At 37.2% G+C, this 27,659-nt stretch overlaps 1 protein-coding gene across 5 annotated transcripts in view; it reads left to right on the plus strand.

The window, feature by feature from the left end:
- The first annotated feature begins 384 nt into the window (after positions 1–384).
- Positions 385–27,659, plus strand: part of TRIQK (triple QxxK/R motif containing) — a 103,360-nt gene continuing 76,085 nt past the window's right edge. For 2 of the 5 annotated variants that reach the window (XM_055546677.1, XM_055546681.1), the window contains exons 1-2: positions 385–514; positions 19,310–19,464. Coding sequence is in view for 2 of the 5 variants with exons in the window: in XM_055546676.1 (XP_055402651.1) it covers positions 11,432–11,477; positions 19,310–19,464 (201 nt within the window). In the remaining 3 variants the exon portion in view is untranslated. Of the gene's footprint in view, positions 515–11,348; positions 11,478–19,309; positions 19,465–27,659 lie in introns of those variants that run through there. The other 3 variants (XM_055546676.1, XM_055546675.1, XM_055546682.1) reach the window with 3 other exon arrangements.

Genomic DNA, 27,659 nt, shown 5'->3' on the forward strand with positions numbered 1-27,659 from the left:
AAGAATCACCTTTCCTAATCAGTCTGTTAAAAGCTTGCATCTGCAAACAACACTGCTTTCCTAGACAGTTCATCCTTCCCTCCAGGGATGTCCCCTAAAGAGTTTGGATGGGGATGTGTGTGTGAGAGAGAGGTGAGAAAAGTTCAATAATCAAAAGAACGTATTTCTGTGTTTTATATTTAAAAACAAGTGGCAGTCCTTATTTTCAATTTCTAGAGTCAGTTTGCTAGACAAGGGTGAAGGCTTGAGAATCCCATTAAACGTTGAGGAAAGGCCACATCACCCGCGCATTTCCGTCGGGGGGCTCTAGCAGAGGATAGACAGAGAGCCTGGCCAATCGGAGCGCAGGTTAGAGCTGCTCCCGCCCCCTTCCGTCGAGCCCGCCTCTTCCCCGTGCCGCCCTCTGGGAGTCCGGCAGGCTCGTCCCGCCCCCTCCCCTGAGTGACAGAACCGTGGACAGCAACATTTCCAGCCGGACACGTAGTTGGTCGGCCCTTGCGCTGGCTGAACTGAGGTGTGTGTGGTGTGTGTGTGTCAGGCAGGGGCGGCGAGGGGATTGGGGAGGCCCTGCCCGTGAAGCTCGGGGTCTGGGGGTGAAAGCGGTTCCTCACTGGGCCCTTAGCGCGTTTAGGGGACGCTCGGTCCACCCCTGGGAGCTGCACTTGGGAGTACTGGGCGGAGGTGGGCGGGCAGGGGTCTTTGGCAGTGGAGGACCCCAGAGCCCAGGAAACCCCGTAGGAACGGTGGTGCGTGAGGAGTCTTTCGGGCGCGTGGGGCGCTCGCGGTGGGGGTGGGGCGGCGGGCGCAGGGCTCGCGGGTGGGCGTGGCCGCCGCGGTTGCTAAGGAACGGCGGGCCCCGCCCTGCCAGCGTGTCTGGCCCTGGCTGCCCGGCCCTGCGAAGCATGGCTCTGCCCGCCTCCCCGCGGCCTTCCCCTTGGGTTGGGGCTGGCCCCCCTTGTGCCCTCAGTGAACTCGCGTCCCCTGATTTCGCTGTCCTGCTCTCCGGTGTAGTGGGTGCAGAGCTCCCACTCAGGCCTCCCTCTCCCATGTTACTCCTCTGCACACTTCAGCTCCTCGCCTTCCAAAATGAACAAGGATCTGCAGACCAGAACACGTTCAGAGAAGGGTTTCAGGCAGCCTGAGGTGGCTTTATTTGCCAGGATGGTGGGGCGGGAATGAGCCTTTTCCTGGGGTTTGGTGAATGCTTGAAGCCACAAGGTAATGGTGTCCCTGTGGATGACTAGGACAAGGGAGATAGGAGATGTGATTTCTTCCACCTGTAAGTCTTTTTGATTGCTGCTGCTGTTTGAGTTCAAAGAGCTTCTCAGTAAGTTGAGGCAAGTCATTTTTGGACAGGTCCTAATAACGTATGATCTCCCTTTCAGACTCTCTTATGGAGAAGGGTGGTTGGTACTAAGTAACTGAAGCCCTCTTTGGCTTCAATGCCCCATTTAATGATTAACTGTGAGATAGTAACCATAGATAACCATTCACATCTCTTCTTTGCCCCCATCGTCTGCCCCCAAATGATTCAGCAGAGCAAACAATCCACAGAGAAAACACAAAGAAACTAAAAGTCTGCTTTTACTTCCTTGTGCTAGGTTTACTGTGTTAATCCCCAAGAAGGAAGCTTGTAGTGCCTGTTACCACTAGGAAGAAGATTGACCTAAAAATCAGGAATCTAGCTGTTAGGAAATATTTGCCATTGGGCAGTAACCTTCATAACTTCTCTCATCTGGAAAGTGGAGATACTTATGTGCCCTTTGGTTATAAAACGTAAGGAGAGCTAATTGTAAACTGTTATTTACAATGTAAACATTGATTACATGTTTAACCTTTTTTTTTTTTTTTGGTCTATATGATCTCTGTTGTTGATTCAGTATTAGCTCTTCTTACATAGTACCTGAAATGTCCTGCATACATTTTTTCTCCATTGATATCACTAGATTTTTTCAAGTATATGCATAGCCTGAAAAAATTGGGACAGATTACTTTCTAATTCAATGATGGATGACATTTTTGGTGGTATATACCATTTTGAGAAGCCAAGGGAAACTACTGACTCTCCCCTTAGAAAAAGACACAATTCGAAACATAAGTGGATGTTGGATAAAGAACATCTGTTTTTGATCAGCTTCTTGAGAGTTAAGAAAATTACTCTCCCATCTTGCCTCACTCCAAAGAGTGACTTGAGTAATTTATATCCAAAAGTACTGGGAGGAGAGTTGGGTCTCTTCCATGTCTTCCACAATGCATCTTACTGTGGCTTACCTTAGTTTATGGTCTTCAATGAATCCTTTTTCTTCTTCTTTAAAAAAAAAAAAAGTTTATTTTTTTAGTTTTTAACAAACATGAACTACCAATGATCAATAAATGATAGCTGACTCTTAAAACCATGTAAATTGAATTTTCTTATAAATGCCATTTGATCATTCTTTCAAAGAATATTTTATATTTAAGCAAATGAAAAGAGAAATTATTGTCAACTTGTTTGGGGAAATGGTAAATTGTATTTTTTAGACAAATATTAAATACACAAACTTTCTCTTCTATCAAAGTCCATTTTTGACAAATAAAAAAATTATTTTTAGTATATGCTGCTGCTGCTGCTAAGTTGCTTCAGTCGTGTCCGACTCTGTGTGACCCCATAGACAGAAGCCCACCAGGCTCCCCTGTCCCTGGGATTCTCCAGGCAAGAACACCGGAGTGGGTTGCCATTTCTTTCTCCAGTGCATGAAAGTGAAAAGTGAAAGTGAAGTTTTCCAGGCAAGAGTACTGGAGTGGGGTGCCATTGCCTTCTCCAATATGTTACTAGAATTCTTTAATTCAAATGAATGACCTTTATAACATAATTCCCCATGGCTAAAAAATACTGTATTTGACTCTGGTTTGGCTCTTTTCCTGATTTCTGTATTAAAATGGAAGGCAGTAAATAGAAATATTTTGTTTGCTAATATACCTTTATCTAACTTTATTAATAAAAGTGGGCATCTGTAGTAGATACTATTATTAGATAGGGAAAACGATGAAAAAGGAAAATATGTATGTTTTGTAATAAACATAAGAGTATTGTTCTTTAGCACTTACAGTTATATTCAAACTGTTTAGTATTTGACTATTATTTTCTTAACTCACATCATTTATAGTAGAAAAACGAGTATAAAGATAAATTGATTACAGAGACAGTTCTAATGGAATTAGAGTTTTAGGGGCTTAGTAAATAATAGCTATTGCATTTGTAAACAGACAGGTGGAGTTGGTAATATCCATTTCATTACAACAGAGCTGACTGGATGCATTGCTTTCAGTGGGAGACCAAAACTGAGTACTAATACTTCCTTCCCCTTTCTAGCTCTACTTTCTGTCTCAGAACCTAGACTTTAGTCCAGTGAGAGAAAATTTCAGTTTAAAGAACAGATAGATACAGTTAGAATTGCTGGTCTATATGATCTAGGGCAGAGAGGGGAGAAAAAGAAGATAAACCTCTAGTGTTTACAGGTTTGTAATGGGTTATCTCTCCCCATTGAAATAATATGGACCAATGGATTTCAGCTTTGAATCAGATAACTTCCCTGTTGAGAAGCTGTGAATACAGAGTGGGATCTGAGGCCAGGGCTATTAATCTAGTCCTCTGGTTTTTCATCCTGGATAGTACCTCTGGGCCATTTGAAGTATGTAGGGATGTTGTTAAATTATTGTTGTTGTTCAGTCACTAAGTCGTGTCTAACGCTTTGCAACCCTATGGATTGCAGCAAGCCAGGCTCCCCTGTCCTTCATTATCTCCTGGAGTTTGCTCAAACTATTAACAGGATATCCTTAAAAGCTACTGACTTTTAGGACCTTGAAGTTTAAGGATGATGAATATTGTATAATGTAGAGGTCCACCAGCTCAGTAAAAAATTTCCTTCCTCTACTCCAATGCCAAAATCATCTCCGAACTATTCCAGTGGAGTTCCTCCATAAAGAAACATGAAAATGGAATAAATTTCCCCCTGGCCTTTGTTCCTGTGTACCATATTTTTTCTTTCTTTTTATTTGTTTTCTTTAAAATTTAAGTGTAGTAGTTTTATAATATTGTATCAGTTTTAGAAGCTACTGGGCTTCCGTGGTAGTTCAGCTGGTAAAGAATCTGCCTGCAATGCAGGAGACCCCGGTTCTATTCCTGGTTCAGGAAGATCCCCTGGAGAAGGGCTAGGCTACCCACTCTAGTATTCTTGGGCTTCCCTGATAGCTCAGGCAATAAAGAATCTGCCTGCAATGCGGGAGACCTGGGTTTGATCCCTAGTTTGGGACAATTCCCTGGAGGAGGGCATGGCAACCCACTCCAGTATTCTTGCCTGGAGAATTCCATGGACAGACGAGCCTGGTGGGCTACAGTCCATGGGGTCACAAAGAATTGGACACGACTTAGTGGCTAAGCACACATACAACATAGTGATTCAGAATTTTTGTAGATTATACCCCATTTAAATTTATTATAGAATATTAGGTATATTTCCTATGCTCTATGGCATATCCTTGTATTTATTTTATACATAGTAGTTCATGCCACTTAGTACCCTACCCCTATCATACCCCTGCTCTCTTCCAATCTCCCCACTGATAACCAGTAATTTGTTCTATGTGAGTCTGTTTCTGATTTGTTATTTTCATTCATTTTATTTTTTAGATTCCACATATAAATGATAATATACAGTATTTGTCTTATTTCACTGAGAATAATACCTTCTAGGCCCATTTGTATTATCGCAAATGGAAAGATTTTATTCTTTTTATGGCTAAATAGTATTCTATTTTATATATATGTGTGTATATATATACTTGCACACCACATCTCTGCAGTCCCATGGGCTGTAGTCCCCAGGCTGCTCTGTCCATGGAATTTTCCAGGCAAGGATACTGGAGCAGGTTGCCATTACCTACTTCAGGGGATCTTTCGACCCAGGAGTCAAACCAATACCTCTTTCATCTCCTGCATTGGCAGGCAGATTCTGTACCAAGTGCCACCTGGGAAGCTTTTATATTTACATACCACATCTTCTTTATCCATTCATCTGTTGAGTATGTACCATGTTTTTGATATCAATGGATTTGACTCTTAAGTGTGAAGGTCTTAAAAATACTGCTTAGAATATGGTTATTTTTTGGTATTCTCTCAGAATGACTAAAATTATATTAGTGGAAAATAGCAATATATATTTAATTATATTTGATATTCTTAAGACTAAATATATCCTTATTGAACATAAAAGAATCATAGACTCCTAAGAGCTAAGTTTTGGTCACACTTATTATGTACATTTAATCCTTTCTTATATGGTTCAAGTGTTAAGTATCTTTGCAACAATAGAGTGAGTAGGTATATATTTTCATGAAAAAGAAAAGACGGCTTCTTAGCTTCAGTTCAGCTCAGTTCAGTCACTCAGTCATGTCTGACTCTTTGTGATCCCATGAATCGCAGCATGCCAGGCCTCCCTGTCCATCACCAACTCCTGGAGTAAACTCAGACTCACGTCCATGGAGTCAGTGATGCCATCCAGCCATCTCATCCTCTGTTGTCCCCTTCTCCTCCTGCCCCCAGTCCCTCCCAGCATCAGAGTCTTTTCCAATGAGTCAACTCTTCGCATGAGGTGGCCAAAGTACTGGAGTTTCAGCTTTAGCATCATTCCTTCCAAAGAACACCCAGGGCTGATCTCCTTCCGAATGGACTGGTTGGATCTCCTTGCAGTCCAAGGGACTCTCTTCTTAGCTTACTTTTTACTAATTCCCTTGTAGCTCAGTTGATAAAGAATCTACCTGCAATGCAGAAGACCTGGGTTTGATTCCTGGGTTGGGGAGATCCACTGGAGAAGGAAATGGCAACTCACTCCAATATTCTTGCCTGGAGAATCCCATGGACAGAGGAGCCTGGCAGGTCACAAGAGTGGGACATGACTGAGCGACTAGATCACCATAGCTTACTTTTTAGTTTTGCAGTGTTAAAAAAACAATGATAGAAAGATAAATCCTCTGTACTTAGTGGTTTAACAAACTCTGTTGTGTTGAATCAGAAGGTGGATACAGGTCCTTAAATGAGAGGATCTTATCAGTTTCATGGTTTTCAAGCCATTAAACATGGAGAATGAAGCAGGAATAAAGTAGCTTAGTTCTTCTGTAATGGTATTATACAGAACAAAGTTGCAAAAGCAGCAGACCAGTTAGACTGAACACCTTAAAATTTTGGCTAAGACAAAGATAGTTTAATCCCAAAGCATTTTTTACATACTTTGAATTTTAAAACATTCAAATATATATCTGTATAAGAAATTATATGGATACCTGTGACAGATCCTAATTGTGGATTGCAGTTTATAACCTCTACCAGGTAGAAAGTGCACTGGATTGAAAGCTTCAGACCTGGCTTCTTGCAGTAGATATATCATTTGTTAGATTTTATAATGTCTTCAGGCATCAAGTTCCTTATTTAAGAATAGCAAGAGTTGAAGATTTTTACTGGTTTTCTGCCATTTTTTTCTGAAGAATATGCTTGCGTATTATGAAAATTCTCATTATTCACAGTGATTCACTATAGCACTGAATCTTTCTGGGCAGGGATATATTAGATTTTTTAAGGTATAATTTAAACAATAATCTCCCAGTTCCTGATTTCATTTTGTCTGTTCATAGAGGTTTATTCTCTTCTTCTTTCTTCAATATTTCCCTCAACCTCCACACATGCACACATTTGGAAAACACTGGATTATGTAGAAATGATCTATATAGGCTCTTTCAATGCCAAATTTTTCTGGATAAATATAGCATTTGAAATGAATAAAGTGGAACAACAATAACAAAAAATCCCACAAAGCCAAGAAAAAGGAAATTGGCAGAATACTCAGGCATACCTGTGAAAATCTGAGAAGAATTTTAAGGTAAGGAAGAACACTTGATAGAATTCTTTGATATCTAACACATAGAGAGGAGAACTCTGTGTAAAAAGAGCCATGATTAAGTGACAGTGGAAAGAAGATAAGGTAGAACAAAAAGAGGATGAAAAAACTGAAAAAAATGTGAGAATTGTATTAGTTTTATATTCCTGATGTAACAAACTAGCACAAATTCAGGATGTTATAATTCTGTACTTCAGAAGTCTGATATAGGTTTTACTGAACTACAATCAGTGTATGGGCAGGAATTCTTTCTTTTCAGGGACCTCTGGGAGAGATGTTTCCTTGCCTTTTCCATCTTCTGGAGCTGCGCACATTCATTGATTTATGAAGATGGTTCCTCCATCTTCAGAGCCAGCAACATTGCATCTCTCTGACTATTCTTCTGTAGTCAAATACAATTATGACCACAACTAGGATAACTTAAAACATTCAGAGACTCAGTTGGATAGTCCAGGAGGTTATTCCTTGAATCACATCTGCAAAGTTCCTTTTGCAGTATAAGGTAACACATTCGCAAGTTCTAAAAATTAGAACTTGGGCATCTTTGAGGGGGAACATTATCCTGCCTACCACAATAACATACTACATAAGTCCATATTTGAGGCAGTAAAGAGTAGAACTGATGTTACTATAGAAAACTTAATGTGTGCAGAACAGACCTGAAAAGTTATCCTAGCTAAAATACTGAATGCATGAAAAGAAAACTGTGTTTGGAGAAAAAAGAATGAAGTCCATTATATGAATGCTTGAAATTTCTGATAATTGTTCCTAAAGAAGAGAACAGAACAATTCAGAAAAATGTAATAAAGTGACTGTTGTTGTTTTTCAGTTGCTAAATCATGTCTGATTCTTTGCGACCCCATGAACTGCAGCAGCCAGGTTTCCCTGTTCTCTATTTCCTGGAGTTTGCTTAAACTCATGTCCACTTAGTCAGTAATGCCATCCAATCATCTTATCATCTGTTGTCTCCTTCTCCTCTTGCCTTCAATCTTTCCCAGCATCAGGGTCTTTTCCAATAAGTCAGCTCTTCGCATCAGGTGGCCAAAGTATTGGAACTTTAGTATCAGTCCTTCCAATGAAAGTTCAGGGTTGATTTCCTTTTGGATTGACTAGTTTGATCTCCTTGCTGTCCAAGGGATTCACAAGAGGCTTATTCAGCACCAAAGTTTGAAAACATCAATTCTTCAGTGCTCAGCCTCCTTTATGGTCCAACTCTCACATCCATACATGACTACTAGAAAAACCGTAGCTTTGACTATATGGACCTTTGTTAACAAAGTGATGTCTCTGCTTTTTAATACATTCTCTAGGTTTGTCATAACTAGTCTTCCAAGGAGCAAGTGTCTTTAGTTTTGTGGCTGCAGTCACCATCCACATTGATTTTTGAATCTAAGTAAATAAAACTTTTCACTATTTCTGCTTTTTCCCCAACTATTTGCCATGAAGTGGTAGGACTGGATGCCGTGATCTTTGTATTTTGAATGTTGAGTTTTAAGCCAGCTTTTTCACTCTCCTCTTTGACTTTCATCAGAAAGCTCTTTAGTTTCTCTTTACTTTCTGCCATTAAAATGATATCATCTACATATCTGAGGTCGTTGATATTTCTCTCAGCAATCTTGATTCCAGCTTGTGCTTCATCCAGTCCAGCATTCGCATGATATACTCTGCATATAAGTTAAATAAGCAGTGTGGCAGTATACAGCTTTGATATACTCTTTCCCAGTTTGTTGTTCCATGTCCAGTTCTAACTTTTGCTTCTTGTCTTGCATACAGGTTTCTCTGGAGGCAGGTAAGGTGGTCTGGTATTCCCATCTTATTAAGAATATTCCACTACTACTACTAAGTCACATCAGTCGTGTCTGCCTCTGTGCGACCCCATAGACAGCAACCCACCAGGCGCCCCTGTCCCTGGGATTCTCCAGGCAAGAACACTGGAGTGGGTTGCCATATCCTTCTCCAATGCATGAAAGTGAAAAGTGAAAGTGAAGTTGCTCAGTTGTGTCTGACTCTTAGCGACCCCATGGACTGCAGCCCACCAGGCTCCTCCATCCATGGGATTCTCCAGGCAAGAGTACTGGAGTGGGGTGCCATTGCCTTCTCCGAGAATATTATATGGTTTGTTGTAATTCACACAGTCAAAGGTTTTAACATTGTCAATGAAACAGAAGTAGATGTTTTTCTGAAATTTCCTTGTTTTTCCTATGATCCAGCATATGTTGGCAATTTGATCTCTGGTTCCTCTTCCTTTTCTAAATCCAGCTTGTACATCTGTAAGTTCTCGGTTCATGAACTGCTGAAGCCTAGCTTGAAGGATTTTGAGCATAATCTCAATGGTATGTGAAATGTGTGCAATTGTATAGTAATATGAACATTTTTGGCATTGCTTTTCTTGAGATTGGAATGAAAACTGACCTTTTCCAGTCCTGAGGCCACTGCTGAGTTTTCCAAATTTACTGGCATGACGAGTGCATCATGTTAACAGCATCATCTTTTAGGATTTGAATTAGCTCAGCTGGAATTTCATCACCTCCATTAGCTTTGTTCATAGTAATACTTCTTAAGGCTCACTTGATTTCACACTCCAGGATGTCTAGCTCTAGGTGAGTGACCACACCATCATGGTTATCTGATCATTAGGAGCTATTTTGTACAGTTCTGTGTATTCTTGCCACCTTTTGTTAATCTCTTCTGTTTCTCTTAGGTCCTTGCCATTTTTGTCCCTTATTGTGCCCATCTTTGCATGAAATGTTCTCTTGGTATCTCCAATTTCCTTAAAGAGATCTCTAGTCTTTCCCATTCTATTGTTTTCCTCTATTTCTCTGCATTGTTCACTTAAGACTTTCTTATCTCTCTTTGCTATTCTCTCGAACTCTCCATTCAGTTGGGTATATCTTTCCCTTTCTCCTTTGCCTTTTACTTCTCCTCTTAGCTACTTGTAAGCCCTCCTCAGAGAACCACTTTGCCTTCTTGCATTTCTTTTTCTTGGGGATGGTTTTAGTATCCCCTTCCTGTACAGTGTTACGAATCCCTGTCCATATTTCTTCAGGTACTCTGTCTACCAGATCTAGTTCCTTGAATCTACTCATAAAAGTTTTGGTATATTCATAAGAGTTTTGATTTAGGTCATACCTTAACAATTTGGAGCCTGAATTTTCAATAAACAGAAATAGCAGGAAATAAAATTTTCTGAGCTAAAAAAGATCAATAGACACAGAAAGGATATTTCTTATATAAGATATGACAACTCAGATACACAATGTCAACAGTTTTTCAACTCATAATGATGAAGGAAAAAAATCCTTCCTATATATAGAAGGAGAGAGGAGAAGATAGGGCGTTATTATCAGGAAACCAAACAATATGGTTGCAGACTTTTTTCTGTAGTTTTAAATACTAGATGACAACAGATAAATATTTTTAGAGTTAAAATTCCATGCAATTTGTTTTGTTCACACACAGCAAGAGAAAACCATTCTTAAATATATAGAACCTCTAAACTACATACTTTTTACTTCTGGAGGAAAAAAGATAATAATAAGATGATACAATATAAATGCAAAAGCAATGGTATATTAAAAATCAAAACATATAGGTTTCTAGGATATAGAGTGGCTTTAAATAATTAAGTCTAATTAAAAATTTAAATGAAAAAAACTGCATGAGTTTTATATAGATATTTATATATCTATATAATGTAAAAATTTGTTCAGTAACAATAGTCTAGATTTAATAAAGCATGTGATGTTTTGATTTATTTACGCCAGAGATGAAACCTGGTAATTTAAGATATGAATAAATTAAAAAATACATCCAGCAAATTGTGACCCAGGCCCACCCACATCTGGCTTGTTTTTATAGAACCCAGGAACCAAAAATATTTTTTGTGTTTTAAATGGTTGAGAAAAAATTGAAACAATAATTTTTGCAAGGTGAAAGAATATGCATTTCTAATCTTATTGATTATAAATAAAGTTTTATTGAAACACAGTTACACTCATTTGCTTACATATTGTCTATAGCTGCTTTTGCATTAAAACAGCAGTTTTGAGTAATTGTAACAGTGATGTAAATGCGGTGCTTTCCTTGCTTTGCATTGCTTCTCAGAGCACTACAAATCACACTGACAAAATTGAGTTATAATTTGACTTTGCCTCTTCCCCTGAAGATCCCAAAGTATTTTTGATCTGACCTTTTACAGAGAAACTTTGCAACTCCTAATCTAAAGTATGTGTATGAACTTTGGTGTATAAGACTGAGACTTTGATTTCAGTCCACACTACCCAAATTTACTCAGCTATTGCCCTTCAATACGCTACTTACTGTAGCATCTCTTTGGTCTTATATGGACTGAGGTTAAAACCAAGTATATTTTAGTCTGTATATTTAATAATCTAGATTTTCTCTTTTTCATTCCATGCTTTAAATGAGACAAAATTCATGTAAAGATTTCGAATATCACTTCCAAAGACAAAAGTCAGTTAATACTGCTGTAAGAAGAAAAAATGAATGCTTTACTATGGTATGCCAAAATCGTACGTGCTTTTAGAGGTAAGCACATACCACATTTAATAAGTTGGTTGTCTGTCAATCATTTAATCAGCCTATATTTGTGGCAAGCATAGGTGAATTATTTCAGAGGAAGTGGCATTGAAACGCAGTTTTGAAGGGTGCCTGCAAATTCAAGGTGAATGAGGCTGGCGCTAAGGTAACATGGAGAATAAGATGTGTAAAGCCACTAGACTGTCAGTAGGGTCGTGTGACTGGAAAATGAAAGAAATTCTGTAGCTGGAACAGAATTTGGAAAAATAGTGGCTGGAGTTGAGACAATAAAGACCTGCTAGCTCAGGCTAAGAAGCCTAGTCATGCAAAACGGTCTTCATCTTGTGGGCAAACGAAGATCCATTTAAGACGTTTGAACTGTAGAGACACATGATCAGATTAGTATTATTAATATTTAGATATTGGTTCTTAAATTTTTCAAATGTAGCCCTCCCTAAAATTCTCCAATGTTATGACTTGTAGTTTCATGTGGCGTAAGTTGCCTTGAGATATACCCATTTATATTCTATTTATAACAGTTCTTCCTTGAGGGAGATATACAAACAATCCCCCAATGTCTTTTCTCCATTTTACAGATGTAAAATCTATATCTCAGATAAATGATCTGAACACAGCTCTTCCTTGTAAAGGAAAGTGAGTGAGTTCTTTGATTAGATAGATTTGAATTCAATTTTCTACCTTTTCCCTGTTAACTGTGCATGCTTGAAAAACTCAATAATTAGAAAACCTAGTTTTCCCAGTTGGGTTTTATTGTATTTATCCCACAGGAATATGAGAATTTCTGATAATGTATGTGACATGCTTAACACAACAAATGGAAACTGTTGATATTTTTATTATTACTAATATTAATCATCATCATTATAAGGGTTCAACACCCATTATTCACATTTTCAAAATCCCAAGTTTTGAAAAATGTTTCCCAAGATTTTCACAAATTCATTTGATGCAAACCAGCCTTGAAGTGATAGGGGACGACTTATATACTTATTTTTTTAGTCAGTGTCAATATTGATAAGATTTTGCTGTGAAGTATTGCTATGCTGCCCCCATACATGTTATATAATTATAGTAGCTATGAGACATAGTTACTTTCTGTAGTCTCCAAGACACATCTGGCCCAAGCATTTTAGATAAAGACTACACATCTATATTATGATTCCTTTAATAACAGCTTCGAGATATAATTCACAGTCATAAAATTTATGATTTTAAAGTGTACCATTCAGTGGTCTTAGCATATTCAGAGTGAGGTGTGTGATCATCACTATCTAATTTTAGAATATATTTATCACCTCAAAAAGTACCCTTTATTAGTCATTCCCTATTTCTTCTGCTCTCACCCTCAGCCATGAAAAGTGAAAGTGAAAGTCGCTTAGTCATGTTTGACTCTTTGTGACCCCATGGACTGTATAGTCTATGGAATTCTCCAGGCCAGACTACTGGAGCGGGTAGCTGTTCCCTTCTCCAGGGTATCTTCCCAACCCAGGGGTTGAACCCAGGTCTAATGCATTACAGGCAGATTCTTTACCAGCTGAGTCACCAGGGAAGCCCCAAAATACATGAGTGGGTAGCCTATCCCTTCTCCAGAGGATCTTCCCTATCCAGGAATTGAACTGGGGTCTCCTGCATTGCAGGCAGATTCTTTACCGGATGAGCTGCCAGCCTAAGTAACCATTTATCAATCTATTTTCTGTTCCTATGATGCTGCTGCTGCTAAGTCAATTCAGTCATGTCCGACTCTGTGTGACCCCATAGACGGAAGCCCACCAGGCTCCCCCGTCCGTGGGATTCTCTAGGCAAGAACACTGAAGTGGGTTGCCATTTCCTTCTCCAGTGCGTGAAAGTGAAAAGTGAAAGGGAAGTTGCTCAGTCGTGTCCAACTCCTTGTGACCCCATGGACTGCAGCCCACCAGGCTCCTCCGTCCATGGGATTTTCCAGGCAAGAGTACTGGAGTGGGGTGCCATCGCCTTCTCCGATAGATTTTCTCATTCTGAATATTATATATAAAGAGAATAAACAGGAATGATGCATTAATTGGACTTTTTGTAAATGACTTCTTTCACTTAGCATAAAGTTTTCAAAGTTCATCCATGTCGTACCATGTATCAATATCTCATTACTTCTTTTTATGTTGAATTAATATTGAATTGTATGGTTATACCACATTTTGTTTACCTATTCATCATGGATTGTTTTCACTTTCTGGCTATAGGGATAATGCTTCTATTTACATTTGTGTACATATTTTTATGTGACTATATTTTCATTTCTGTCACATGTATACCTGGAAATGGAATTTCTAGGTCGCATGGCCTTTCTGTTTAGACTCTGAGGAGCTGCCAAACTGCTTTCCAAAGTGGCTGCACCATTTTGCTTTCCTACCAGCAATATGTGAAGGTTCTAGTTTGTTCACATCCACATCAATACTCCTTATTGTCTGTCTTTTGATATAGCTATCCTTCTTGTTGTTGTTCAGTCTATACGTTGTGTTTGACTCTTTGCAATTCTATGAATTGCAGCATGCCAGGCTTCCCTGTCCTTCACTCTCTCCCAGAGTTTGCTCAAATACGTCTGTTGAGTCAATGATGCCAATCCAACCATCTCATCCTCTGTCGCCCCCTTCTCCTATCCTCAGTCTTTCACGGCATCAGGATCTTTTCCAATGAGTTAGTTCTTTGCATCAAGTGACCGAAGTATTAGAGCTTGAGCTTCAGTAACAGTCCTTCCAGTGAATAGTCAGGACTGATTTCCTTTAGGATTGACTGGTTTTATCTATTTGCTGTCCAAGGGACTCTCAAGAGTCTTCTCCAGCACAATACTGGAAAAACTATAGCCCTGACTACACGAAACTTTGTCAGCAAAGTAATGTCTCTACTTTTTAATATGCTGTCTAGGTTTGTCATTGCTTTTCTTCCAAGGAGCAAGTGTCTTTTAATTACGTGGTGGCTTTTACTGTCCACAGTGATTTTGGAGCCCAAGAAAATAAAATCTGTCACTATTTCTACTTTTTTCCCCACCTATTTGCCATGAAGTCATGGGACCACATGCCATGGTCTTCATTTTTTGAATGTTGAATTCTAAGCCAGCATTTTCACTCTCCTCTTTCACCCTCATCAAGAGGCTTTTTTTTCTTCACTTTCTGCACTTAGAGTGGTATCATCTGCATATGTGAGGTTGTTGATATTTCTCCCAGCAGTCTTAATTCCAACTTGTGAGTCATCCATCCTGACATTTTGCATGATGTACACTGCATATAAGTTAAATAAGCAGGGTGACAATATACAGCTTTTACCTACTCTTTCCCAATTTTAATGGAGAAGGCATTGGCACCCCCACTCCAGTACTCTTGCCTGGAAAATCCCATGGACAGAGGAGCCTGGTAGGCTGCAGTCCATGGGGTCGCTAAGAGTTGGACACGACTGAGCAACTTCACTTCACTTTCCCAATTTTAAACCAGTTCATTGTTCCATGTCTGGTTCTAACTTTTGCTTCCTGCTCTGTATATAGGTTTCTTACCAGACAAGTAAGGTAATCTAGAATTCCCATATCTTGAAGAATTTTCCATAGTTTGTTGTGATCCACATAGTCAAAGCCTTTAGCATAGTCAGTGAAGTAGAAGGAGATGTTTTTCTGGAATTCCTTTGCTTTTTCTGTGATGCAATGTCTTTTTGAATTAGTGTTTATTCTTTTCAGAAAAATACCAGGAAATAGAATTAATAGATTATATAGTAGTTCTATTTGTAATTTTTTTTAGAAACCTCCATTCTGTTTTCATAGTGGCTATACCAACTTACATTCTCACCAGCAGTTCCCTATGTTCCTTTTTCTCTACATTCTTGCCAACCCTTGTTAATTTTTGGCTTTTTGATCATAACCAGTCTGACAAGTGTGAAGTAATATCTCATTTCCCTGATGATTAATGATTTTGAGCATCTTTTAATGTGCCTGTTGGCCATCTATATGTCATTGGAAAAATGTCTATTCAAGTCTTCTGTGCATTTTGTATTTGGGTTTTTTTGTTTGTTTGTTTGTGTTTTAAAGCTGAGTTTTATGCATCCTTGTTATATTTTGAATATTGACCCTGTATCAGATCTGTCATTTGCAAATATCTTCTCCCATTCAGTGGGCAGCATTTTCATTTTGCCATAGTTTCTTCACCTGTGCAAGAGCTTTCTTATTTAATGTAGTCCTGTTTGTTTATTTTTGCTTCTATTTTCCTTGCCTGGCGAGGCAGATCCAAAAAAATATTGCTGAGACTAATGTTAAAGAGCATATTATGTTTTCTTCTAGTAGTTTTATGGTTTCATGGCTTACATTTAAGTCTTTAATCCATTCAGTTTTTTTTTTTTTTTTTTGTATACTATGTGGAAAAGTAGTGCTCTGTGAGTCGGTCACATGTAACGGGCCAGTTTACCCAACACCATTTATTGAAGAGGTTGTCTTTTCTCTATTTCATAGTCTTACTTCCTTCTTTGTAGATTAATTGATCAGGAAAGTGTACGTTTCTTTCTGGACTCAGTTCTATTCCATTGATTTCTGTGTCTTTTTTCTGGTGCCACTATCACACTCTTTTGATTACCATAGCTTTGTAGTGTAGTTTGAAGTAAGGGAGGGTGATGGCTCCATCTTTGTTCTTCTTTCTCAATATTGCTTTGACTCTTCAGGGTCTTTTTATGTTTTCATACAAATTTTATAGTTTTTTGTTCTAGTTTGGTAAATAACCCTTTGGGATTTGATAGGACTTGCATGAGTCTGTTGATTTCCTTGAATAATAGGATCATTTTAACCATACTATTTCAGTCCATGAGCACAGTATATTTTTCAGTTATTTGTGTGGCTTCAGTTTCTTTCATCAGTGTCATAGTTTTCTGAATACAGGTCTTTTGCAACCTTGGTTAGATTTATTTCTAGGTATTTTATTCTTTTTAATGTAATTATAGATGGGATTGTTTTCTTAATTTCTCTGATAGTTCATTGCTAGTGTATAGAAATGCAACAGTTTCTGTTAAATATATCTTTTAGACTGAGTTTGATGGTGTTGAATTCAGCTTCTACTTGTCTGTAAAACTTTTGGTTTTGCTAAGAAATCTGAATGAAAGCCATGTCAGGTAAAGTATTTTTGGTTGTGGGTTTTTCTCTTTCATTGTTATATATATTATGCCACTACTTTCTCATCTGCAGAGTTTCTGCTAAAAATCAGCTGATATGGGGGTTTCCTCAAACTTAACTTGCTGCTTTTAATAGCCTTAGGAGAGTTCCTTTATATAACTTGTTGCTTTTAACTTACTGCTTTTAATATCCTCTTGTTATCTTTAATTTTTGCCATTTTATTTATAAAGTGTTTTGGAATGAGCCTTTTTGTGTTCATCTTGTTTTGGAATCTCTGTGCTTCCTGGACTTGGATGTCTGCTTCCTTCCCCTGGTTAGGGACATTTTCAGCTATTATTTCTGCTCCTTCCTGTCTTTCTTCTGAGACTCCTATAATGTAGATGTTAGTTCCCTTGATATTGTCCAAGAGAACTGTTAAACTATCCTAATTTTTTTTAATTCTTTTTTTTTTTCCATTCAGCTTGGTTAATTTCCACTAGTCTATCTTCCAGATGGCTTATCTGTTCCTCTGTATCTAATCTACTATTGATTTCTGCTAGTAAATTTTTTATTGCAGTTATTGTAATTTTTGCTCCATTTGGGTCTTCTTTATATTTTCTAGTACTTTGTTGAAATTCACACTGTGTTCATCCATTCTCCTGAATTTGGTGAGCATCTTTATGATTATTACCTTGAACTCTTTATTGGATAGATTGCTCATCTCACCTTTGTTTGGGTCTTTTTCTGAGATATGACCTGTTCCTTTTTTTAAGACATATTTCTCTGTCACCTCATTTTGCCCAGTTCTCTGTGTTTGTCTTTGTTAGATCGATCAGTTACATGTCTTATTCTTGAAGTGGCCTTATGTAATAGACATCCTGGGTGGCCCAACGGCATCCTCCACTCTGGTCACCAGAACTATATGTTCTAAGAGTGTCCCCTACGTGGACTGTATGTGCTGTCTGTTGTTGTGGGGCCAACTACCATGTTTGTGATGGTAGGTGAGGCTGGCCCCAGCCTGGTTGACTGTGAAGTCATGTGTTATATGTTAGCTGTAGGCTTGCTAGGGATAGAATGAGCTTCCCATGCCATTGGTTATATACCTTGGGGGAAACAGGACTGCTTCTCACCTGTTGTTGGGTGGGGCTAGGTCCTAACATGACTGTTTGCGTGGTTCAGGGGGATACTGGGCTGGTACTTATTGCTAGAGGGAGGAGCCAAGTCTTTGGGTGGCTGTCTACACATTCCAGGGAGGTATGGGCCTTTTGCTGTCCCATTAATGGCTTGAGGCAGGATTCCAAAATGAGAGTTGACAATGCTGATGTTACTGCCATAGAATGAGCTCCCAGAAATGGTTGTTGCCAGATTCTCTATCCCCATGGGGAGCCCCAGTTGCTTCCTGCCTCTCTTGGAGGCTCTCTGAGTCAGCAAGTGGATCTGACCATGCTCCTCTCAAGACTGTTGCCTCTGTGCTGGGAGACAAAGCTTGTGAGGTTTGGGTCATGCCCTTTGAGAGCAGAGAGTCTATTCCTGTAGCTTTCTGGTTTTCCCAAACACAAGACTTTCTGGTTTTCAAAGCCAAGTGTTCTGAGGGTTTGTCTTCCTGGTGCAGGATCCCCAGGCTAGGGAGCTTAGTGTGGGGATCAGACCCCTTAGTCTGTGGGGAGGAACACTAAGATTTTGATATTATTTTCATTTGTGGTTTGACAACTTGAGGAAATGGGTTCAGACTATATGGCATCTCTCCCTCTCACATTCATCTCCGTGTTTTCCCTTCTTTATGTGTTTAGTTGTAGAAGATTCTTTATGCTAGTCTTAATGTTGTTTTCATGGAGAATTGCTCTGTAGGTAGGTGTAATTTTAGTGTATCTGTTTGGGATGAGGTGTGCTCATGGTCTTCCTACTCCATCAGATCTTGGCCACTTCTGCAAGATATTTTTAATGATGTGATTATAATTAGTAAAAATTGTATTCTCAAATACTTAGAGTTACATTTTGAGTTGCTTATTATTATCAGATAGCAGTTTGGAACCACTTAAATTTGATATTCTTATTTATGTGAGAACAATTGGAACATAAAGCTAGAGATAAGTTCAGTTCCTGGATAGTAAATATTTAGTAAATATTTTTTTGAAAAAAATGAATAAACTGTACATTATTTGATTTTCTTATTGCTTTTTAATGAAAATTTGGCTTAGAAAGTAACATGTACTTAACAAATTATGGTTGAATAAATATAATTATGTTTATAGATCAACTCTACAAATTGCCCTAATGGAAAATAAATTCAAATCAGTCTCTATATTCATATTTAAGTCTAAAATGTAGAGGAAACATCTCTTACTGGCTTTACAGATATCACTATACAATGAATCATTCTTAAAGTGTGATCTGCAGAAATAATGTTGCTGTCGATTATAGTGAAAGAGGGTCTTTACTTAAATAAGTTTGGGACACCTCGGTTCAAATAAATTTCAATAGGCTTTTCTATTACAAGACTTCTCAGAGCCTTTTAATGAAATTGTATCTTGTGTAAAGGGGGGAATAGTATGCAGTGTTTTTTCAAGTGTATATTGGCATAGAAACTTAATTTGAATGAACATATAATAGAGTTAGCAAACCATAAACCACAACTTGGAAAATGCTACTACAGTGATTTTATTTTGCATACACTAAGGAACTGGAGATCATCCATTTAATATTTCCATATACTCTATTTGAATTCCAGTAAGAAAAAGCAATCAGAGTATTATTATTGGTGGAACTGAATTTGCCAGGAATGCGAGCACAGCTTCCTCGGTAAAGATCTTGCCTTTGGAAACATCTCACCTCTTGGCAGCTCTCCAGAGTTCAGACTTGGCAGCCTCAAGGACAAAGCACAAGGTGTGTTTATTTGATTTAACATTTGGCAAAAGGTGTTTTGACTTGTGGTTTGTTTTCTTTAACTTTGTTTTTCTTGTTTTTGTTTGTTTTTGGCAATGAACTTGAGTTTGGAATTTGCTCTTTCTTATGGGAGGCAGGATTACGAAGGGGAAATGTTTTTACTTGAATTTATTTTGTGATTTTGGATAAATCCAAGAAAACAGAGTGAGGTCTATAAAACCATAAACCTTTATCTGATTAATTTGTTAAATCATTTAGTATTATTGTCTATGAGAATTTGTTGCCAAATTAAAATATTTGATCTCTCTTGATATTTGGTACACTATGATATTTTGGTACTTTACTGTATTTTGATAATTATACATTGGTTAAAAGGTAATGGCACCCCACTCCAGTACTCTTGCCTGGAAAATCCCATGGATGGAGGAGCCTGGTAGGCTGCAGTCCGTGGGGTCGCTGAGCCAGACATGACTGAGCGACTTCCCTTTCACTTTTCACTTTCATGCATTGGAGAAGGAAATGGCAACCCACTCCAGTGTTCTTGCCTTGAGAATCCCAGGGACGGGGGATCCTGGTGGGCTGCCGTCTGTGGGGTCGCACAGAGTCGGACACAACTGCAGCGACTTAGCAGCAGCAGCAGCAAAATCAATGTAACTGCATATAGGCAATTAAGGTCATAGAACAAATTAAGATCATAAAATATCTATTATTCAACATTATTTTAAATCTTTCTTGATTAATTGATACATTGATGTCTCATAAGTCTCGTGGAGAGAAGAAATTTGTCATAAAATGGAAGAAGATGGGCCCCTATTGTATATGTGACCTTATCCTCTACTCTCTTCTTCCACCCCTCATTCTAATCAGAACTCTTTAGTGGTTCCCCATATATTTATGGTGTAGACTCCAGGGCACAAAGGAAGTAGGACACTTTTTATACTTGAAGGAGGCGGGACACTTCTTGCACTGAGATCAAAGTACTGACATGATCAATGTTTGTGTCTGAGCACACGTATGTAGATTTTTGTTTGTTTGATATATGTGTAAATGTGTGTTTTGGTGTGTGTGAGAGAATGAGAGTGAACTGGCAAAGTCAGTTGACCTTACCTAAAGATCTATATTTTTGTGATTTGGGAAACAAACTCATGTGCCCATACTGAGATGAAGATGTGTTTCAGGAGAAACACAACCTGGAGTTTCTACTGAATCAAACAGGAAATGAGATCAACTTGGGACTGAGAGGTTGCTGGGCAGAGTTCTGTACTTGTACAAAATCAGGTTAAACATTTTACTGTAAAAATTGCTTTGCAAAGTTCAATTGCTTTTTTTCTTTAAATTGTTCAGAGTTCAGTAATAATTTGAAAATAAACATTTTAAGTGAATTTTATGTATGCCATTTTCATTAAAAGGGCCCATGATATGTAATCTATTCCCTGCTCCCAAATTTTGGTCAAAATAATAAAAACCCAATAGTAGGGGAAATATTTCTAAAATTAGTGAGGTAGTTATCAAGTGCTTTTATAAAATCATTTTTATGATGGACCTTGAAATAAATAGTATGTTATAGTGAAGTTAATTTTCAAAAATAAAATAGAGAAGTGATTTGAATATTATTATATTTTTCTTAAGGGTTTTTTTTGGGAAAACATTGGAATGGACTGTAATTTAAAGGATATCCTAAAATTATATTTCTTACTCAGCATTACATTTTAGAGCTAGGGTCATTTTTAACATTTGGAATGCTAAATTTGGTACTGCAAATTCAAGTTTTGATCATTAATGGAACCAGTTTATCTAATGTTTGATTACCACTGCTCTAGTAAAAAGAACCATACTTACCTACCTAATGCAAGTGTGAATATATAAGAAAAATTGTGACATATAGGCTTAGAAATAACATCAAGGGTTTACAACTGAACTCCTGAGGAAGGAATAACAGAGAAGTAGTGCAAGTGTTGAACGGAGAAGATTCTTTTCTTAGACTGGAGAATAACTTGAGATTTCTGACAAAGATTAAATTGTTAGTTTAAAAAATGGGACCAGTGTTCAAGATTTTTGTTGTTGTTCAGAAGCCTTCCATTTTAGAAAGTATTTTAGAATGCTCCTTATATACATAAACTGTAAGCATATAAGTGATAATCTATTCATCCAAAGTTTTCAACACTTTAAGAAGAAGACCATATATGTAAGCTGCTGTTTTAAGTTATCCAAAGATATTTTTGCTGAAGCCACTTAGCTGATGATAGAAGATGGTTAGGAGACCAAATGATAGCAGAAAGGGTACTATTTATATGTAATTAAGTTACACATAGATATTATGAGAGCATTCTTTTCTTTTTTTCTTTATGTATCTCAGTGACTGTTTACATGAATGTAAGGTCTTCAAGTTCAGATTAATTTTTTCTCTTAGAAAGCTTGTTTGGACTGTATGGTGACTTCACAGCGAGTAAGTGATTAAGTCAGTATGATGTAATGATGCTAACAGCATTCATCCAGCACTTACTATGTGAGGAGCACCATGTTAAGTACTCTACATGAACTAGCAATTTAATTTAACACTTACAGCAGCCACATGAGATAGGAATTCTTACTGTACTGATTTGAAAAATGGTAAATGAGCTTAGCTTAGTAAACAATTAAAAAGGGACAGAACCAGAAAGGAAATAAGTTAAAGCGAGGAAGAGGTAACTCATACTTTATCAGACTCATCTCCTTATAAAAGAGAACTTATAGTAATATTTTAAAATTCAAAGCTTTCAAAATCAAATTTATAATAATTAAGCATAAAATGTGGATGTTTTAAGTTAACATAATAGGTCTGGAAAATATCTGTTCAAAAATGTACTGAGTATCCAGTGTTCTAATTTGTTTGAGATTTTTTAGTATAGAAACAACCGTACAAACATTCTACTGAAGGGAAGTCAGAAAATAAAAAATAGACTAAATTTAATATGAAAAGAGCTTTTTCACCTTTTAAAAGTAACAATTGATAGGTCTAAGGTAAAATAACTTTCCTGTTGCAACACTGATCATCTAATTGTTCATATTTTGTCATGCTTGCATCAGATCATGAAGAAATGAAATATTGATTGCTATAATATGGTTATTCATTTTAAATATTATTGACCATGACTTTGAAGAAATCTCTTCTCTCCTCCCTTCTTATACATTGAAGATGCAGCCTTCCAAGAAAGCAATTAAATGTCATTTGTAAAAGAACTTTAATTTCTATAATTACAGACCTAGGCGGTCTGTGGCTTAAACGGATCGACAGTGAGAAGTCTTAGGACATATTTTTCCTATGAAGAACACATTTAAGTGCATTTTAGCATCAAAATAGCTACAAATGCTCATGATTAAAGACTCAGTCTTCTTTTTGTTTGCAGTATATAGGGGTGTGTTTATGTGTGTATAGAAAAAAAGAGGAAGGGAAAGAATAAACATGAAGATGAGAATGAATTATGCCAAGGCTCCCTAGGTGTTTTGTTTTAGTAGCTTTTCAGAATCCTACCACTGTAATTCAGGGAATTGACTAAACATTTACCTTTATCATTAAAAGACAAGATACCATTTTTTTCTGTTCTCTGTTTCCTCTGTTTTCTCTCAGGTGGTCTCATATTACTGTAGTGGATATTCTTTTATGTAGCCGTCTCTACTATACCACTCTGAATGTCTCTGCTCGGTGGATCATCTCGCATCTATTCTTTCTTGTGAATGCTTTAAGGAGTTAAAAAATAGATACAAAGTTTATGAACTTCGTTATTGAAGACGTAATAATGTGGCACAGTGAAAAATTGAAGTGTTCAATCACAAGGTCATTAACAAAGAACGAAAAATAATTAAGGGCAAAAGATGAAAGGAGGTTTTAAGGTAAATTTGAAATTGAAGCATGAAAACACCACTGTGTTGAGAGAGGCATAGGAGAGATTTTTGCAGAGGATAGAACCTGTATTGAAAGTCTGGTTCTGTAGTAACTAGACTTCTGTACTGAAAGAGATAACGTGTAAGTCTTAGGAACAGGCTGTAAAAAAATTTTGGAAAAAGGTAGCAAAAATGACAAATGTATTATAGTTAAAAAATAAACGGTAAGGGAATATGATTCATCAAGGGGAAATTTGGACCAGAGATTGTGATTATGGTCAATAATGTGAAAAAGTTGAATAATTATTTTTTATTTTGGGCTTTCCTGGTAGCTCAGCTGGTAAAGAATCTGCCTGCAATGCAGGAGACCCTGGTTCAATTCCTGGGTTGAACAGTTGAAAAATTATATTTTTTCTTTATTAATTGCTTCATGAAGTTTATTAGTGCACTCAGTTGTTTACTTTCATAAAATTCCATTTTGTAAAATGAACCGAAAGGGCAAGTTTAAACACAGGGGCCCAGAAGAGTTCACAGCCTTTTTATGACATTCATTTCCAAATGCCTATTTGAAAGAGAATGTCCTGGTTTACGATTTTCTTTCTTTTTTTTTTTTTTTTTACTTTTAGAAAGAGGCAGATGGTATGAAAACTGGACTCCCTTGTTTAAAGGGAATGTTGATATTTATAACCAAGCTTATCTCCAGCAAGATTTGTTTTTTGCAGCTGTTCCAGGTTGAAAAAAAATATATTAAAGTCCTGGCTTGTTTTTCTTTCCATATTTGGGGTGGGGGGAGGGGAGAATCTTCAGAATGTGAAAAAGTGATGTTTGATTTTAAACATGAATGCAATGTAAACTGTGATTTTTTTGCTTCTATATGTGAATTTTCTGTTTGTATGCTGTGATGATATTACTCTTTTTGTTTCACTGATCTATTTCCTAGATACATCACACTTGGGAAATAATTTACTCATCATTTTCCTATCATCAAAGTATTCTAGGAAATGTAGTAGATTTTCACTGAGTTAGCCTTTATTATTAAACTATTTTCTGACTTTTCATTTTGATATATTAGTCATTTTCTTTCTTCCCAGAGTGAGTGTATTTTTCACTGGGAAATGTTTTCTGTACTTTTTTATAGTTATATTATTTTTTATAAGGTGTGATATTCTTTCTTATTCTATTCTTTGCTTCTATTTTCAGTTGTGAATGCTGCTATTTCTCTGAACATATATATCTTAGCAACTTCCTTTTATAATTCCATTGAAAATCAATTGTATTTTATACTCTAAACTTAATACATGGAACTATCTCTTTGGGAACATGACAACACTGGAATGAATATCTAAGTTGAGTTGAGTTCAGTCACTTAGTTGTGTCTGACTCTTTTTGACCCCATGGACTGCAGCACGCCAGGCTTCCCTGTCCATCACCAACTCCCAGAGCTTTTACAAACCCATGTCCATCAAGTCGGTGATGCCATCCAACCATCTCATCCTCTGTCAGCCCCTTCTCCTCCTGCCTTTGATCTTTCCCAGCATCAGGGTCTTTTCAAATGAGTCAGCTCTTCACATCAGGTGGCCAAAGAATTGGAGTTTCAGCTTCAGCATCAGTCTTTCCAATGAATATTCAGGACTGATTTCCTTTAGGATGGACTGGTTGGATCTCCTTGCAGTCCAAGGGACTGTCAAGAGTCTTCTCCAGCACCACAGTTCAAAAGCATCAATTTTTTGGTGCTCAACCTTCTTTATGGTCCAACTCTCATATCCATACATGACTACTGGAAAAACTGTAGCTTTGACTATTTGGACCTTTTTCTGGAAAGTGATGTCTCTGCTTTTTTTTTTTTTTTCTCCTTTTTTTTGCCACTTTATTTTTTAATTGAAGGATAATTGCTTTACAGAATTTTATGGTTTTCTGTTGAACATCAAGAAGAATCAGCCATAGGTACACACTTGAACCTCTTGAACCTCTTGAACCTCGCTTCCTCTTGAACCTCCCTTCCATCTCCCTCCCCATCCCACCCTTCTAGATTGTCACAGAGCCCCTGTTTGAGTTCCCTGAGTCATACAGAAAATTCCATTGGCTATCTATTTTACATATGGTATTGTAAGTTTAATACACTGTCCAGATTTGTCATAGCTTTTCTTCCTTGTAGCGAGCGTCTTTCAATTCCATTGATGCAGTCATCATCCATAGTGATTTTAGAGCCCATGAAAATAAAAGTCTGTCACTATTTCCACCTTTTTCCATTTGTTTGCCATGAAGTGATGGGACTGGATGCCAGGATCTTAGCTTTTTGAGTGTTGAGTGTTAAGCAAGGTTTTTCACTCTCCTTTTTCACCTTCATCAAGGGGCTTTAGTTCCTCTTTGCTTTCTGCCATTAAAATGGTATCATCTACCTATCTGAGGTTGTTGATATTTCTGCTGGCAATCTTGGTTCCAACTTGTGATTCATCCAGCCCAGCTTTTCACATGATGTACTCTGCATAGAAGTTAAATAAGCAGAATGACAGTATACAGACTTGATGTGTTCCTTTCCCTATTTTGAACCCGTCCATCGTTCCATTCACTGTAGTATGTTAGTTCATTTTACAAATGCCATTTTTCCTTGCATGAGTGTTAGCCTAATGTGGATTTAGTAAAAATTTAAATGGAATTCTCACAATAAGCAAATTGACTTGAAACATTCAGTAAAACTTGCTAGTATTCTATTACTCTGTACTCTCACCATGTAATAAAGCAAGTGATTCTATAAGAGGTGTGAAACTGTGCAAACAAAAGTCTTGCACCTCACTACTCCTGATTTTGTTGTTATTGATCATGTTCCCAATAGATACCATATGAGTGAGCACTCAAAGATCATTGACCTGAGGTTGTCTGTATTCATTTCTGCTTCTTTAACCAGAAGATCCAAAGTGTATGTTTCTCAAATTCTTTGAAAATAATAAAAATAAGAAAGATGAAAGGATGTTTTTTCAATTAGTACTGTAGATATCTGAATAACATTTAGTTCAAATATCAATGGCTAAGGCAGAAATAAAATACATTATTTTATTATATGTTATGGCTGAAGATTTGTGCTTAGTCATATTAGAAGTGACAGTGCATAAAGGAAAATGATATAAATATATATTTATAAACTATATTAAAATAATTGAATTTTTAATTCAGAAGCATTTATGTATTTCCCAGGCTTGCGGCCTTTCATTTTGAACATCAGCAATCATTATTCTGTTAGTTCATGGGAAAAATAACACACTGCTCACAATAATCACCCTCTTTTTTTCTTTGAAATATTCTTCTAGAGGACTTGATTCTGAGATAAAATGTTAGCTTATATGAAGGAGGATTTAATTAACACTGTTGAAAAGTGACCAGTGGGAAAGAGAGAAAACTTGCAAAGTAGTAATGCCAATTTATAGAGAATAAAAATTGATTATAAAATAGAAACCTTTAAAGGATATGTTAGTAGAATATAATGGCAATTTAATTTCCTAATAAGAATGTAGCTTGGAGAGCATCTAACAAACTTTACACATTTCTTTTTTTGTCTTTAAAAATAATTAGAATTCCCTGGTAATGGTTAGGATTCAGTGCTTTCACTGTGGGACCAGATCCAGTTTAAAAACAAAATGAAACAAAAACAAAATAAATAATTACTAATGATAACCAACAGCTATGTTTAACTGATTCAATAAACCAGATACTAGCTAATTCATTCCCAGATATGTATTAGTTTTCTATAAATGCATAGTACGTTACCATAAACTTAGTGGCTTACAGCACAATCACTTATTAGCTCACAATTTTGTGGGTCAGGAGTCCAACATGGGCGGAATAGGTTTTCTCCTTGGGATCTTGCAAACCTGAAATTGAATGCCATCCAGACTGTTCAAGGCTTTGTGAAAGAATCTGCTTCTAAGTTCTTATAGATTGTGGGCAGAATTTAATTTCCTGTGGTTGTAGGACTAAAGACCTCCTTTCCTTCTTGGTTGACTGATCTCCTCCATATCACCCTTATTTCTTGCTATATGGACCCTTCCATCAATGGAGAATTTATCATTCATAAAATCCTTTGACTTTCTCTGACTTGTCTTACTTTGACCTCTAGACTGTAGTTTAAAATGCTCATATGATTAGATCAGTACCACTTGGATGACGTCCTTATTTTAAAGTCAGCTGATGTAGAACATTAACTAAATGTGTGAAACCCTTTTGCTGTTAATGTAACATAATCTTAGGAGTTATATTTTGTCATCTTTACAGATTCTACCCACACTCTAGATGAGGAAGAAATTTGCAAAGAACAGCATATTGGAGGCAATTTAGAATTC

Source organism: Bubalus kerabau, chromosome 14 (assembly GCF_029407905.1).
Source record: "Bubalus kerabau isolate K-KA32 ecotype Philippines breed swamp buffalo chromosome 14, PCC_UOA_SB_1v2, whole genome shotgun sequence".
NCBI lineage: Eukaryota > Metazoa > Chordata > Mammalia > Artiodactyla > Bovidae > Bubalus > Bubalus kerabau.